The sequence below is a fragment of the Hoplias malabaricus genome, chromosome 9, assembly GCF_029633855.1.
Source record: "Hoplias malabaricus isolate fHopMal1 chromosome 9, fHopMal1.hap1, whole genome shotgun sequence".
NCBI classification, from domain to species: Eukaryota; Metazoa; Chordata; class Actinopteri; order Characiformes; family Erythrinidae; genus Hoplias; species Hoplias malabaricus.
The window spans coordinates 17745389-17761677 of record NC_089808.1 but is presented as its reverse complement, the minus strand read 5'-3'; the positions used below and the strand labels follow the sequence as shown (position 1 = coordinate 17761677).

General features: G+C 40.4%; 1 protein-coding gene across 2 annotated transcripts in view; it reads right to left on the bottom strand.

The window, feature by feature from the left end:
• abhd3 (abhydrolase domain containing 3, phospholipase) overlaps nt 1-15694 on the bottom strand; it is a 39758-nt gene extending 24064 nt beyond the window's left edge. For both annotated transcript variants that reach the window (XM_066681961.1, XM_066681963.1), the window contains exons 1-2: nt 15517-15694; nt 13107-13270 (exon numbers count right to left, since the gene is read on the bottom strand). In XM_066681961.1, coding sequence (XP_066538058.1) covers nt 13107-13270; nt 15517-15666 — 314 coding nt within the window. In that variant the 5' untranslated portion in view covers nt 15667-15694. The remainder of the gene's footprint in view (nt 1-13106; nt 13271-15516) is intronic.
• Between the last annotated feature and the right edge of the window lie 595 nt (nt 15695-16289).

Sequence of the window (16289 nt, the reverse complement as noted above, 5' to 3'; positions counted from 1 at the left end):
TCGTACACAATGGCAATTCAAAGTGCTTTACAGCATGATACAAAAAGATTACAGTAGAATTTAAAATAAAATAAAATAAAAATAAGATTACAGTAGAATTTAAAAAGTAAAAGAAAATAAAAACAATTAGAAAGTATAGAATATAATTAAAACAGAATATTAAAAAAAAGCTATTCAGTAAAATTTAAAACAATAAAAAACAGAGTAATAAAAAAGTACAGTTATTAAAAAGGTACTAGAAATAAAATAAATAAATCTACATTTTAATTTGATCTAAGTGCAGCGCTACTCAAAGGCACAGGAGAACAGGAAGGTCTTTAGTCTACACTTGAAGATAGTAATATTTGGGGCGAATCTGACATTCTTCCGGGAGTCTGTTTCAGGTGCAGGTGCAGCATAGTGACTGAAATCTGCCTCCCCCTGTGTGGTTCTGACCCGGGGCACCACTAGCTGACCAGTCCCGAGTGATCTGACAGGCCTACTGGGTTCATACATTTCTAGCAGATCTGAAATACATTTTGGTCTGAGGCAGTTTATTGATTTATGAACAATTAATAACACTTTAAAATAAATTCTGTGTTTAATTGGCAGCCAGTGCAGTGACCTGAGAATAGGAGTGATGTGCTCTGTTCTCTTGGTTCTGGTAAGAGCTCTAGCTGCTGCATTTTGAATAGGCTGCAGCTGCCTAACTATGGACTTGGGAAGTCCAGTAAGGAGACCATTGCAGTAGTAGAACCTGCTAGAGATGAATGCATGAATGAGTTTTTCTAAGTCTGGTTGTGACACATACACTTTGAATTTTGATATGTTCTTAAGCTGATAAAATGCAGATTTTGTTACTGCCTTTATTTGGCCATTAAAGTTGAGAACTGAGTCCAGGATTATGCCACGATTTCTGACCTGGCCTTTAGGCTTTAGAGCTCTGCTGTTAAGCTGAGTAGTGACCTCAAGTCTTTGCTCCTAGCTGCCAAACACAATCACCTCCGTCTTATTTTTGTTTAGTTGAAAAAACTGTCCCTTGTCCCTATTTACTGAATCTAGGCAGTTGCAGAGAGTGTCAATGGGACTATAGTTACCTGGTGACAGAGCTAAATAGATCTGAATGTCATCTGCATTACTATGAAAGGCGATTGTATTATTTTTAAGGATTGTCCAAGTGGTAACATGTAAAGTTTAAACAGTAGGGGCTCAAGAATGGATCCTTGTAGAACACCACAGGTCAATGATTTATAATTACCAATAGCAATAAAGTAGTCTCTATCCACTAGATACGATCTTAACCTGCTAAAAACTGTTCCTGAAAGCCCCGCCCAGTTCTCTAGTCTGTCTAAAAGGATGCTGTGATTGACAGTATTAAATGCAGCACTAAGATCGAGAAGCACTAGCACAGATATTTTACCACTGCCTGTGTTCAGACGGACGTCATTTAGGAACATTATGAGGGCAGTTTCTGTTCATGTAGAAATTAGGTGATGCGGCAGATAGTGTCGCAGTCACACAGCTCCAGGGGCCTGGAGGTTGTGGGTTCGATTCCTGCTCTGGGTGACTGTCTGTGAGGAGTTGGTGTATTCTCCCCATGTCCGCGTGGGTTTCCTCCAGGTGCTCCGGTTTCCTCCCACAGTCCAAAAACACATGATGTGGGTAGGTGAATTGGCGATTCAGAAGTGTCCGTAGGTGTGAGTGTGTGTGTGTGTCTGTGTTGCCCTGTGAAGGGCTGGCGCCCCCACCAGGGTGTATTCCCGCCTTGCGCCCAATGATTCCAGGTAGGCTCTGGACCCACAGCGACCCTGAACTGGATAAGTGGTTACAGATAATGAATGAATGAATGAATGTAGAAATTTGCTGAGCTAAATAAAAACAACTTTCTCAATAAATTTGCCTATGAAAGGAAGATTAGAGATTGGTCTGTAGTTGTTCAGGATAGTGTTGTCTAAATTGCTCTTTTTTAAGAGAGGTTTGATAACTGCAGTTTTTAATGATTGAGGGAAGATCCCTGAAAGAAGAGACCCATTTACTATTTGCAGTATGTCCTCAGATAGACAACAGAAGACTTCCTTCATAAAGTGTGTAGGCAACACGTCTAATGCATGTGGATGGTTTTAGATGCTGGACTGATTTCTCTAGAGTTTTCAGATCAATAGCAGTGAATTCAGACAGGGTACATTTCAGATTTCGAGGCTGTATCAGAACAGCTCTGCTGTCAAAAGATGTATTGAGGATCGCTTATCGGATGTTTAGAATTTTACGGCTAAAGAAAGCTGCAAATTCATTACATTTTTCCACAGAGAGCAGTTCAAGGTTAAACCTGTGGGGGTGGGTTTCTCCGCTGATTAATTATTGTGAATAATGAGCGGGAGTTAGAGCTTTTACTAATGATGTCATAGAAGTAGTTTTGTCTTGCCTTTCTAACTTCCAATTTGTATTTTTGGAGTTTCTCTTTATAAATTTCCAAGTGAATGTGAAGTTTAGTTTGCCTCCATTTACGCTCAACCTTTCTGCACTCGTTTTTCTTTTTACCCCATGCTGCATCGCCATGGTGCTTTCTTCTTACCAGATACAGTTTTTGTTTTCAGAAGGGCCAAACAGTCAATAAGATTCAGAGCTTTGGAGTTAAGGTTCGCAAGAGCACTTTCAGAGGGCGGCACGGTGGCGCAGCAGATAGTGTCGCAGTCACACAGCTCCAGGGGCCTGGAGGTTGTGGGTTCGATTCCTGCTCCAGGTGACTGTCTGTGAAGAGTTGGTGTGTTCTCCCCATGTCCGCATGGGTTTCCTCCCATAGTCCAAAAACACACATTGGTAGGTGGATTGGCGACTCAAAAGTGTGTGTGTCTGTGTTGCCCTGTGAAGGACTGGCGCCCCCTCCAGGTTGTATTCCCGCCTTGTGCCCAATGATTCCAGGTAGGCTCTGGACCCACCGTGACCCTGAACTGGATAAGCAGTTACAGATAATGAATGAATGAAGAGCACTTTCAGGAGAATGAGATATTATACACATTTTAGACATATCCTCCTTTAACAGCTCCTTCATGTTCTCAGTAAAATATCTTTTCTTCACACTGACAGACCTGGATTGAACAGCTGGAGTGGTTTCAATATTAAAAAAGACACAGAAGTGGTCAGAGATCCCTTAATTTTTCACAGATATAGATTAAATATTCAGGCCTTTGGTAATGACCAAGTTCAGTGTGTGCCCATGTTTGTGGGTAGGTCCATTCACAGCTGGGACAGACCAAATACATCAAGTAAAGAATAAAGGTCCTTAGTGGTTTGTCCAAGGCATATTAAAGTCTCCTGAGATGACAAAGTCATCAAAGTCAGGTGAAATGACTGTTAGCAGCTCAGTAAATTAATCAATAAAATCTGCAGAGTATTTAGGTGGTCTGTAAATAGTAAGTATTAAAATATGAGGTGCACCTTTTAGCACATTAGCAAAGAGAGGAAGTCACCAAATGCTGCATGCTTGCATTGAAATATATTATCAAACAGGGTGGCTTTTCAACCACCTTTTCTGTTTTCTCTACATACACTATTAAATGGTCTGGGGGAATGGATTCTAAAAGGACAGCAGAATTGGTGCTGTTTTCTAGCCAGGATTCTGTTAAAAGCAAAAAGTCTAAGTGTGTGAGGTGATAAGTTCACTGACTATAAATTATTTCTTTGTAAGAGACCTAATATTAATAAGAGCTAGTTTTAAAACAAAGGACTTGGGTTCCAGATCTGACTGATGTCTAAGGACATACTTTGAGTTGGAAATATTTACACTATCTATACTCCCTGTTTCTAGTAAGTTTCTTTTCTGTTTCTAGTAAGTACTGGAATAGGAGACATTACAGACTTACAGGGTCCAAGCTTGTTTTGAAAACATGGACTGCTCACATTATCACTGTAGCAGCATGGACCCAGTAAGTATCAACCTATCTGATTACTGGAGGTGGCCTCTTCCCTTTCACTGGAAGAAGGTGGGTGAAGCTCCTGACGATGAGACAGAGAGCGAAGTTGCCTATCTGAGGGTACTGGAGCTTGCCTTTTTCTTTGAGGTGTTGTAAGCTGTAGGGGAGATTTGTTTAACAGATCATCCGTCTGGCTGAGCTTCATTGATGCCACTTTAACTAACTCCTTGATCGATGAGTGTAGCGAGGAGGAGGAGGGTTGCTGAGTCCTTGGGGCAGTAAATGGCAGTGGAGGTGAATCTGGGCTGATTTTTCTCTGTACCTGAATACAGGGAAAATGACAGCTTAGTTCCTGCAGATACCAGCTTCTCCATTGTTGCTGTAAGATTCAGGTGAGGTGAGGGTGAGGTGGAGATGGAGGATGGTGTAGATTGCTTGTGCAGTTTGGGTGTCTCTGGCAGCTGATACTGTAGAGCATGGCTCTCATCCAGTGATACTGTCAGTAAGGGGAGGATGTGCAGACTCTGCCTTCCCTGAAGGGGAAAGTCTCCGAGGTAGGAAGCTTTTCATTCAGTTCATAAACTGGGATGTTAGGCACACATCGGACTATGAATTTCTGATCTTTCACACCATAAACAGAGTCATCTCCAAAACCAAGGGTGTTGGCTGTGGCCATGGACTTGGGTGTTGTGGCTCTTTTGTGGTGTTCTGAATGGCTGGCCCATCCTGTTTCTCCTGAAGTCTGTTCCCTGCCAGTAGGAAGCTCACAGAAGTCTTGCAGTGGTTCGAATCTGTTCTGCAGGTGGAGTGACTGGAAATGATTTCCTCCTCTGGCTTTGTGTGGTCTTAGTACAGCAGCAGTGGCTTTAGCATTGGCTGGATGTGCTGTGCTAGCAGGGGTGGAGGATGAGACTACAGAGTTGAATGTAGTACAGTTTTTGGGTTTAGTTCCAATATGAACCCATTTCTGGTTGTCCTCATTTCTATCAGCTGTACTCACATTAGGGGCTCCATTCATTTGTTCTGCTGGTCCAGTCCTGTGCGTCTCCACTGCCCGCTAGTTCATTAAGCCCTCTGACCTATGTCCACTGCCAGTACTCCCACGCTCTGATTCTCCTCAAACAGCACAGGAATGCCAGTCCTTAAACTCCGATAACAAGGTCCAAAAGCTTGTTTCCAAAACAATCATTCTTTGTAGAAGACTGTAACAATTCTGGCAGCACAGGGTGCTCAGGAACCCAAAGAGGCGTTCTGTAAATTTCTTCTTTGGTAGTCAGTAGACTTTATTGACTCATCCATCCATCCATTATCTGTAACCGCTTATCCAATTTATGGTCGCGGGGGGTCCAGAGTCTACCTGGAATCATCGGGCGCAAGGCGGGAATACACCCTGGAGGGGACGCCAGTCCTTCACAGGGCAACACAGACACATTCACTCACACCTACGGACACGGACACTTTCGAGTCGCCAATCCACCTGCAATGTGTGTTTTTGGACTGTGGGAGGAAACCGGAGCACCCGGAGGAAACCCACGCGAACACGGGGAGAACACACCAACTCCTCACAGACAGTCACCCGGAGCGGGAATCGAACCCACAACCTCCAGGCCCCTGGAGCTGTGTGACTGCGACACTACCTGCTGCGCCACCGTGCCGCCCACTTTATTGACTCAGTCACTAAAAATCCAAAAATGTTTCTTAGGGTAAAATCAAATAAACCATATTAAATATAAGCTAAAACTACCCTGTACTTTCACTGTCCTTGCCTGAGTAAACTAGAAAAAAAAATAGAGATAAAAACAGAGCGAAGCAGGATCAAAAGGATAAGCGTCTGCACAGTATCAAACCAGGAAGCAAAAACCACGCCACAAAGAAGTCCACCACAAAGAAGTCTTATTACATGTCTATGCAAAGATTTTTACAGTTTTGTGTTGAATTAACTAATAAAACTATCAAAAATCATACCACATTCAAAAACATTTTTTAAACAATGTTTTGGATATGGTTTGAATAGCTTTCTTTAATTTATTAGTTCATTTCACCCTAAGATGGTACAGTAGATGTATGTCCAAAGGCTTTTAGACAGCTTTTAAGCCAGGCTATAAGTTCAGCTTAAGTGCACTCATTATGGAAACATAGCTTGTAATAACTTCACCATTAAATAGCAGCAAATGAAATGGGATGCTGCGGAGCAGCTATAATTGAGCCTAGTGTCAACTACTGAAAAAAATATCTGATGCCATTTTAGGTCATTTAATCTCTGTTTTTACTGGTCAAATACTCTTTTTGTCAAAAAGCAATGCATTTTTGCTCATTTTGGCCTAAGGGCAGGCTTGGTCCTGGAAGGTCACCGGTTCGATCCCCTTGACCCACAGCTGATGTGCCCTTGAGTAAGGCACCTAACCCCAAAATCTCTCCTTGGGTACAGATGATGTCTGCCCACTGCTCTGGGTGTTTATCTGTGTTCACTGCCCCTAATCACAGACGGGTTAAATGCTGAGGTCAAAATTTATTGTAGTTTTACAATGATGACAAAGCATGTCACTCTAATTTAGATTTTTTTTTTTTGTAATATAAGTGATATAAGTCCTGAAAAGCTGACATGAGTAAACAATGTCTTGTCATATACATTTGACGTAAATACTGTCTGTACAACTTTTAATATTTTTGCTAATATATACATTTCAATACATTGTTCTGTATATTTGCATTCTTCTGATCATGAAAATAGTCATAAATAACATGAAACATGAAAAAGGCATACAAAATCACCTTGAAATGTAGGCTTATTGTAAAGTGTCCATATCATGAAAAACTAAGATTTCCTTAATTTTTTTAATTAATAAAATGTTGTGATCAAACTGAAGTTTAGCTCCAAAATGTAAGCTGAAGTTTTAAAAAAAAATTGCCTACAATGAAATAAGTACATAATATGCACTCACTGGATCGGGTAACTCGGTTACTGAAACTGGCTTTTGGAACATGGAATGTGACCTCTCTGGTGGCAAAAGAGCCCAAGCTGGTGCGCGCGGTTGAGAGGTACAGGCTAGATATAGTTGGGCTCACCTTGACACACAGTATGGGCTCTGGAACCAATCTCCTTGAGAGGGGCTGGATGCTCTTTCACTCTGGAGTTGCCCAGGGTGAGAGGCGTAAGGCAGGAGCGGGCTTACTCATAGCCCCCCAGCTTAGCGCCTGTATGTTGGGGTTTACCCCAGTGGATGAGAGGGTAATTTCCCTGCGCCTTTGGGATGGCGAAAGGGCTCTGATGGTTGTTTGTGCTTATGAACCGAACAGCAGTTCAGAGTACCATGCCTTCTTGGGGACCCTATTCTGGGGACTCCATTGTTCTGCTGGGGGATTTCAACGCTCACGTGGGTAATGACCTGGAGGGGCGTGATTGGGAGGAACGGCCCCGCTGATCTGAACCCGAGTAATGATCAGTTATTGGATTTCTGTGCCTGTCACAGTTTGTCCATTACAAACACCATGTTCGAGCATAAGGGTGTCCACACCTGGCATCAGAATACCCTAAGCCGCATTTCGTTGATCGACTTTATAGTCGTATCATCGGACCTGGGCCATATGTTCTGGACACTCGGGTGAAGAGAATTGCTGAGCTGTCAACTGATCACCACCTAGTGGTGAGTTATATTTACATTTACATTTATGCATTTGGCAGACGCTTTTATCCAAAGCGACTTACAAAAGAGGATCTAACATTCAAACTACAGCACAATGTGTACAAAGTACCTTACATTGAGTGCAATATGCCAGGAAGTAATAAGTGCATTAAAGACTTTCAGTGCAAGCGATACTCTCAGAAGAGCTGAGTTTTCAAGGATTTCTTGAATGCAGAGAGGGTTTCTGTTGCTCTGATAGTGCTTGGAAGCTCGTTCCACCAGCATGGTACCAGGGATGAGAATAACCTCGACTGACGTGCGGGGGGTTGGCTGTGTTAGTTGGCGCTCCTCTGAGGAACGGAGAGGGCTGGCGCTAACATATGGTTTTAACAGTCTATTGAGGTAGATGGGAGCACAGCCAGTGAATACTCTGAAGGCCATAATTATCTATCCATCCATCCATTATCTGTAACCGCTTATCCAATTTAGGGTCGCGGGAAGTCCAGAGCCTACCTGGAATCATCGGGCGCAAGGCGGGAATACACCCTGGAGGGGATGCCAGTCCTTCACAGGGCAACACAGACACACACACATTCACTCACACACTCACAGACACTTTCGACACAACGGACACTTTCGAGTCACCAATCCACCTGCAACGTGTGTTTTTTTTGGACTGTGGGAGGAAACCGGAGCACCCGGAGGAAACCCACGCGGACACGGGGAGAACACACCAACTCCTCACAGACAGTCACCGGGAGCGGGAATCGAACCCACAACCTCCAGGCCCCTGGAGCTGTGTGACTGCGACACTACCTGCTGCGCACGTGCTCTTTTAGGCTGGTTGAAAACCAGGCATGCTGCAGCATTCTGGATCATCTGTAGCGGCCTCACAGTACAGGCCGGAAGACCTGTCAGGAGGGCATTGCAATAGTCAAGACGGGAGATTACTAACGTCTGAACAAGGAGCTGTGTTGCATGTTGAGTTAGGTATGGCCTAATCTTCCTTATGTTGAATAAGGAGAAGCGGCATGATCGAGCTACAGCGGTAACGTGATCTGCGAAGGTCAGCTGGTCATCAACCATGACACCCAGGTTTCTTACAACCCAGGGGGCTCGTCTAGCCCTGGGGCTGGGATGAGTTTCACCCCGGGTTCCTCAAGGCTTTGGATGTTGTGGGGCTGTCCTGGCTGACACGTCTTTGCAACATCGCGTGGACATCGGCGGCCAGCGGATCTGGAGAGGAAAAATATATCTTTCCTCTACTTTGCGGAAATTCATTTTTCACGGGTGGTCTTGGAACGCATCCCCCGCAAAAAACGAGGAATCACTGTATTGCTCTGTTCCTGATCCATAGGTGGGTAATATTGACTTATTTTTGCTGTTTCTGATTGCTTGGAAATATCTCTAAATTCACAAGATAATACCAAAATGGCTAATACCAAAAATGCTACAAAACTAATCAATTCAAGTTACAAATTAAATTCTCTGGCAATTCAAACAGTGAATAAAACTTACATACAAACTTCAGCCACGTACTAACAACAGTTATTTTTTTCCTCAAACATACCATTCCACTTTAAAAGATACGGAACTTCTGAATATAAACAAACCAGAGAGTACAGAGTTTCCCTACAATCACAGATGTCTCCTTTAAAAGGAATTGAACAAAAGTCATATTATTCAGTCGGCTCAAAAATGGTTAAAGTGCAGTTAATCGGTTTTGCCATGTGCAGCAGTGTACCTCTCATCAGTCGCAGTGAAGATCTGGAATGACGGAACATATCTGATTACTCCACACTGTGCCAAACCTAAGATATATTACAACATAAAATCCACTTAAACTCGCTTAATTATTGAATGTTGCCCCTTAAGCAACAAGCTGGAGCAAAGTGTGTCATATGAAAATCCTTCACACACAAAAACCCTCTTTTAGCCTCTGGCTAAGCCCTGAATATTCTGGAGATTAACTTTAAAATGAAAGAACACAGGGAAAACATGTTGTACCTTACATGATTTAATGAAAAGCTGCCTTGTCCCTAAATAACCTGTTATGAAATTACACTGCCTCTATGGATGGTCGGGAAATTAAACTATGAAATCCCAAATCCCAACCAGTGCACTAGCAATTTTTAATTTCGACATATATTCTCCAATTAGAACAATCAGAAGTATACATGCTATGTTTACATAATTTACATATATAAAAAAATAACTATTATCTGTAATTTTTATGATGAATGTGCTCTGAAGTGGCACAGAGTGGTCTTTATAGAGATTTTTTTAACATTATTTTTCCACAGCTCTCTTCTGTTAGATTTCAGTTGTGGGTACTAAGTAGTATGTTTAAGTTTGTGTATGTGTGTCACAAGCTGCCTCTGAGCTCTCATTCACTGCACAGGTGTGCAAACCAAATGTATCCTCAGGGTTCTCACTAAGACTATCACTCAGCTACTCATGCTGTGTTGTTTATATTACCAAGGAAATTACACTTTTAATCATTCTGATATTGACCCATGAATTTTGGAGATTTTAAACATTATTAAACTTCATATGAATAAAAACCAATCCAGAAAAGTTGGGACATTTTGTAAATTTATAAAAACAAGAATCTGTAATTTGTTAATTTTCATGAAGCTTTATTTAACAAACAAAAGGCACAAAGAAAGGAATTCCAATGTTCTTTGTTCTACAAAAACTTATTTGTATTTTTAACAATATACAAAAAGTTGAGACAGAGGTATGTATACCACTGTGGTATTTTTGCAAATTCTGGCTTGACACAAGACTTGGGCAGCCACGGATGTGTCAAATGCAGAGAAACAATTTCCCTAAGGGGGTCAAAGTGTTTCTTCCTCTTTTCTTCAGCTGCTCATTGTGGTCACTGCCTGATTCTCCTGTTTATGATGGGCCACAGGAGACAGATCTAGACCATTGTTGTAGCACATACACATGAGGCCTGCACTGTCCTGCTGAAATAACCATGGACACAGGAAAATTACATTGTCTTGATGGTATCATAGAGTATGTCTCTCTAAAAACACAATGATTCCTTCCACGACAATGGAAACTTACCACAAATGCATGTCACCCATTTCATAGTCACCGATGCATGCCATGTCATGAAAGATGGGTTTTGTACCTGTGGTTGATAACATTCTGGATGGTCCCTTTTATCATTAGAAGCATGAAAAACACATTAATTGTTCATAGAACAAGCTAAAACGTAGACTCCTCTGACCACAGCACAGGTTTTACTCACTTTTGAAGTGTCACCATCTCAATGGTCACGCACATTCAACATTGGTATCCAGCATTACCCGAAATGGACTTGTATTTCTCCTAATCTCCAGAATCATTTTGCAATATTAAAATAACTTAGATGACAAAAGTTTTGTAAAATAAAATTTTGTAAAATCTTGTATCAAAACTAGTGATACATAAATACCATCTTTTTCCAAACAAGTACTTTTTGCTTGTAAATTTTTGTATTTGCCAATGCTGATACTTACTTAGAATTAAGCATTATGTAATAGTAAGCATTGTGTAATAGTGTTGCTATTAATTAAAACTTTTCTGTTTAATTAAAAATTTTATAGCAACGAACAGTGCTCTTGCAAACTGGAAACCATTTCCTGGGAGGAAAATACACTGTGAATGAAGAAAAAATCCAGCTTGTTCGAGGACAGTCAAAACAGTGTGTCATAGTCACTGCTCTTGGGTTCTCCCTGCAGTCCGCTTTGCTTGGGTTGCCTTCACTGATTGTGAAATAATTCCAGATTGCCGACATTTTGAGTTGTCTGTTCATTAGCGCAGCACTAGGCACAAGGTATCGGATGTTGGTATCAGAGCCTCGTTTGCGATTACATGTATGAGTAAATGAACACAGTATCAGGCAAATACCTGAAATCAGTATCGGTATTCATGCATCTCTAATCAAAACATATTGTTTGTACTATGTGACAGTGATAGTCAATGGCATATTTTAGTTGCAAAGACTGAGCCAATGGTGAATTCTCTTTTTATAACTTGTAGATATTGACCTGTTAATATATATATATAGTTTTCACTCCTATTTTGCCCTTGTCCAAACTTTTTGTTATGTGTTGCAGGTATCAAATTTACATTTTGTTTATGTTTATAAAACCCAAACAAGTAAGTAAGTGACAACATTTAACTGTTATCAGTTAAATAAAGATTCAAAGAACTAACAAATTCTCACAGATTCTTATTTTTAATTTCATTTAAAAAAAATGTCCCACATTTTCTGGAAACAGTGTGTGTATATATAATAAACATAACATGATTTATTGCTAATTCTGTGGTATATTTTTAAGAATAATATTTTTAATATACTTAAAATGAGCTGCTTAAAAAAATATTCAAATTATTCATTTGATCATTTGATAGATCATGTATGCAAAACATTAACATGATAAGCACAATGCTATGTTAGAGGTGTACTAGGCAATTTTATTTCATTTTCTAACTACTGCAAATATAAACTCTGAAGCTGAAACTCTGAATAAAATATGAAGGGCATTATGTAAACGCATTTATTTTAGCTATTTTAACAGACCATTTTGTTCAATGAAAAAAACATTTTCAAAAACATCTTTCCAGCCTGAATGACTGTCGTTGTTGTTGTGGTTCGCCTGCTTGGCTGCGGGAGGTCACCTTGATTGCTAGTGCACTGGTTAGGATTTGGGATGCACAACCTCTGACAGCTATGCAGGTGAATGACTAGAAGACAGACATGCACTGCGGTTAAACTGCCTAGTTCACTTTTAAGCCAGCAAACTTGAAGATGCTCATTAAACCGATCACAATCCCATTTTATCCACTATGTACTCATCATCCAGACACAATGCAGCGATTTCTTTGCTCATAAGCACAAGGTTATAAGTCTCAAAAGTATGGGAATATATGTGAAGAGTTTCCACTTGAAGAAAGATGACCATTAAGATTCTAGTAAAAGAGTCTTAATGGTCAAACATCTCAGACCGAGTAAATTATAACAGACAAAATATTTATGTTTTAATGAATAACAATCCCTTAATAAGGAATCCCTATTAGTAGCATTTTAACAAAATGAAAATTAATGGCAATACAATGCCATGAAATATACATACTAAAATTACACAGTGCATGCCACAAATCTATACAATCTGAGAATGCTTATCTAATGATAATCAAAGGTCATGATTTTTTTTTAACAAAAGTACATGTTCTAAATTGGAAGATTCTGTTCCACATTAAGTAGTGCAGCTGTTACGTTCTGTTAATTTTCTATTCAGTCTTAAATGGAACTGTATACTATAGCTAACACAGTTTTCATAGTAAGTGAATAATATATAGTATTTATTGATTTATTAAATATATTGAATATGTTACAATAGGAACAGAATAACTGGTAATATTTACTGAATTACTAAGCACTTTTGTGAGTCGCTCTGAATGAGAATGTCTGCTAAATGCTGTAAATGTAAATTAATAACTTTCAGGAGTCACCAAAATGCGTGCATGAAAAATAAAGCTGTTGTTTAAAGGGTTATCAAAACTCAGTAATGACGAGGAAAAAGGAAACACTTACTTTCTGTAGGTCACCCAGGGTTTGGCGGTGACGAAGGGTCGGAGAAGAGTCTGTGCTCTGCTTTCCCAGCACCAGAATGGGGGGTAATATGTCTCTGTCACCACCGGACAGTGGTCCCGCAAAAACTCATAAAACTTCTTTCCCCCTGTTATCAGCTTTGGCTTCTGCAGCAAAATGGAAAGAGAAATGGAAAGAGAGAGAAATTTCTGTAAAAAATGCATTCCAAAAATTCCAAAACCCACTCAGGTTTATTTGTGTCTTCATGACCTTATTAAAAGTTCCTGGACTATTACATTAATCAATTCGATTTTTACATATTACTGCTATTTCATCCTGTGGTAAGCAAAGCTGTCCGAAGCCCTACATGTTCAGTCATTTTGTTTATTTTCCTCACAAAAGTCACAGTATTACAAGAAGATCAAAAGCCAGAATATGATTTTAACACTACTGCACAAAAAATGCTCTAAATAAAAGTAGAGTACAAATTTTAGGAGCTGTGGTTGTTATATTATACTATTTAATAGTTGTCTAACTTTTATAGAAGCTTAATTTCAGTGTGCTTCGCTGCTACATACCTTCATATTTCAGAGTATTCACTGGCATAGGAAAAATTACATTGTTTACTACAGGGCTTGAATAGCAGCAATTCATTTCTATCATTAAGAAATTTAACAATAGGAATTCCTGGCTACAAAAATCAACATTACTTTAGTGATAGACTGTTGGAATGTGGCTTCCTATAAAGGCTTCCAGAAAAAGCTTAAGAGATCAAGAAGGGGGTTGAGCTTATTACAAATAAGGACAGACGTTCACAAAAATTGTGATTAAAAACAAGCCATTATAACTGAAATTGACACTGATCAGCCAAAACGTTAAAAATCCTTGTTTCTGCACTACATGGTGGTGGTTTGTTAGTGTGTGTTGCACTATTTTGAGTGGATTAGACAGCATTGCAACTGAAGCTTGTAAAAACTGTACCCCAACCCCCCACCCCCGAATTGTCCTCTCTATAAATGAAAAATACATTTTTATATTGGTGCTGTAAACATTATGCCCCATAGTGTACTTTCACCACCACTGAAAATGAATTAGAGTTTGTATGTATTAGGTTTTGTCTAGAATACACCATTTTACCTCAGAACGCTCTAAATATGTTCTCATACTATTACATTTTAAAGTAATCTGGTCAAGTGAACAAATCATCCACAAAAACAAACTAATTATTGTTATGTCCATTACCAGCAGGACTCCCTGCTGAAAAACAACAGCTAAAACCATCTCACATTTTAAGATCGTCAAACCGGTAAACGGCTGGTTTAACAAGTTGTCAATCTTGGTCAAGCTGGTCAGAGCTGACCAGATAAATCAGCTGGTAAGCACTAGTAGGGCAGCAGGAACCAGCTGGTCTTACAGAAATTTTACACTACTTCCACTATAACTTATGTCTTACAACGTTGGTGTTTTAACAAAGGTGACAGATTTTTGCTTTGTCATGAATAAATTCTCCTTTATTCACCACAAAGGGCGCTACTGAGCTACAACATAAAATCCGCCCAAAATGAAAAACACATTCGATAGTTTCATGCCTAAAAATGACAATTTCTTTCCATGTGTTAAATAAAAACCGTGTAATGTGATGATATTCAGTGCTAACGCTTTTGTTTACTTGTTTTTCGTTGTGAATTTTTCAGTTTTAACAAGGCGTTGCTTCTCGTGCCCATACAACACGGTCACATTCACTAAAAGTCAATAACATTTACACATATAGATAATATTTGTGGCTTTTGACTTTAAATTTTGAAAATGGTGATAGTATATCCACAGCAAACATTTGTATTCGTGCTCAGGGGGTGAGACAACCGATAACGTAAAAAGCCGGTGCATCTTCAAGCCTGAAGCTGCAGTAAAAGACTAAGAAAAAATGGGGATGAAAACGAAGCTTGTAACGGTGTTACAGAATATATACGCGAAAACAATGGAAAATAGGGCTTTTATATTCAGTGAACCGAACTTGAATTGAACTGACAAGTAAATACAACTGATCTCTGTAAAGCAATGTAAAAGCAGTTACTTTTAACATATCCTATATCAAAGAAGGATTTAAAAGAACTGTGCAATGCAACGTAAAGCATGCAATGTAAACGTGCAATGTAAAGCATTTGCCGCCAGCGTAAAGTCATGCACTTTACCATATGACGGTATATTTAAATAAAAGGAAATATTAAAGCAGTGCCTTGCAGCGCTAGATAAATGAATGCACTGGCCTCCAACACCAAACCCCGTTTTAATCTAAAAACACAATATAAATTAAAGCCGTACAATGAAATGCATTTGCCCCCAAGGCAAAGATATTGCATTGCATGACATTACGTTAGAGGCGGACGATGAATCGCGTGGTGTGTATTCATACCTTCGCTATAGAGGTGAGATAGTAGCACGCGTATGCGGCTCCGAAACCCAGCGCAAGCGCCAGTCCCACGCTCGAGCCCTGCAGTCCCACAGACACCTGATTCTCCAAGTAAACTCCCAGCACATCCCAGCCCACATCCAAAGAGAGCATCACCACTACACACGGTTCAATACAGACCCCAGACACTGCCACTGCCCGCGTCTCCGACTCCAACACTGACACAGAGCGTGGGTGTCTGAGAACTGGCAGTGTATAGAATACGTTGCTATAGGGGGCGCTGTTCTATCTTTACAATCAGGTTTGATATTATATATATATATTCCTCAAACTTAGTTACATAGTGCAGTTTTAACATATTTCATCCATCCATCCATTATCTGTAACCGCTTATCCAATTTTTAGGGTCGCGGGGGGTCCAGAGCCTACCTGGAATCATTGGGCGCAAGGCGGGAATACACCCTGGAGGGGACGCCAGTCCTTCACAGGGCAACACAGACACACACACATTCACTCACACACTCACACCTACGGACACTTTCGAGTCGCCAATCCACCTGCAACGTGTGTTTTTGGAGTGTGGGAGGAAACCGGAGCACCCGGAGGAAACCCACGCGGCCACGGGGAGAACACACCAACTCCTCACAGACAGTCACCCGGAGTTGGGAATCGAACCCACAACCTCCAGGCCCCTGGAGCTGTGTGACTGCGACACTACCTGCTGCGCCACCGTGCCGCCCAACATATTTCATTATCTTATTAAATAACAACACTAG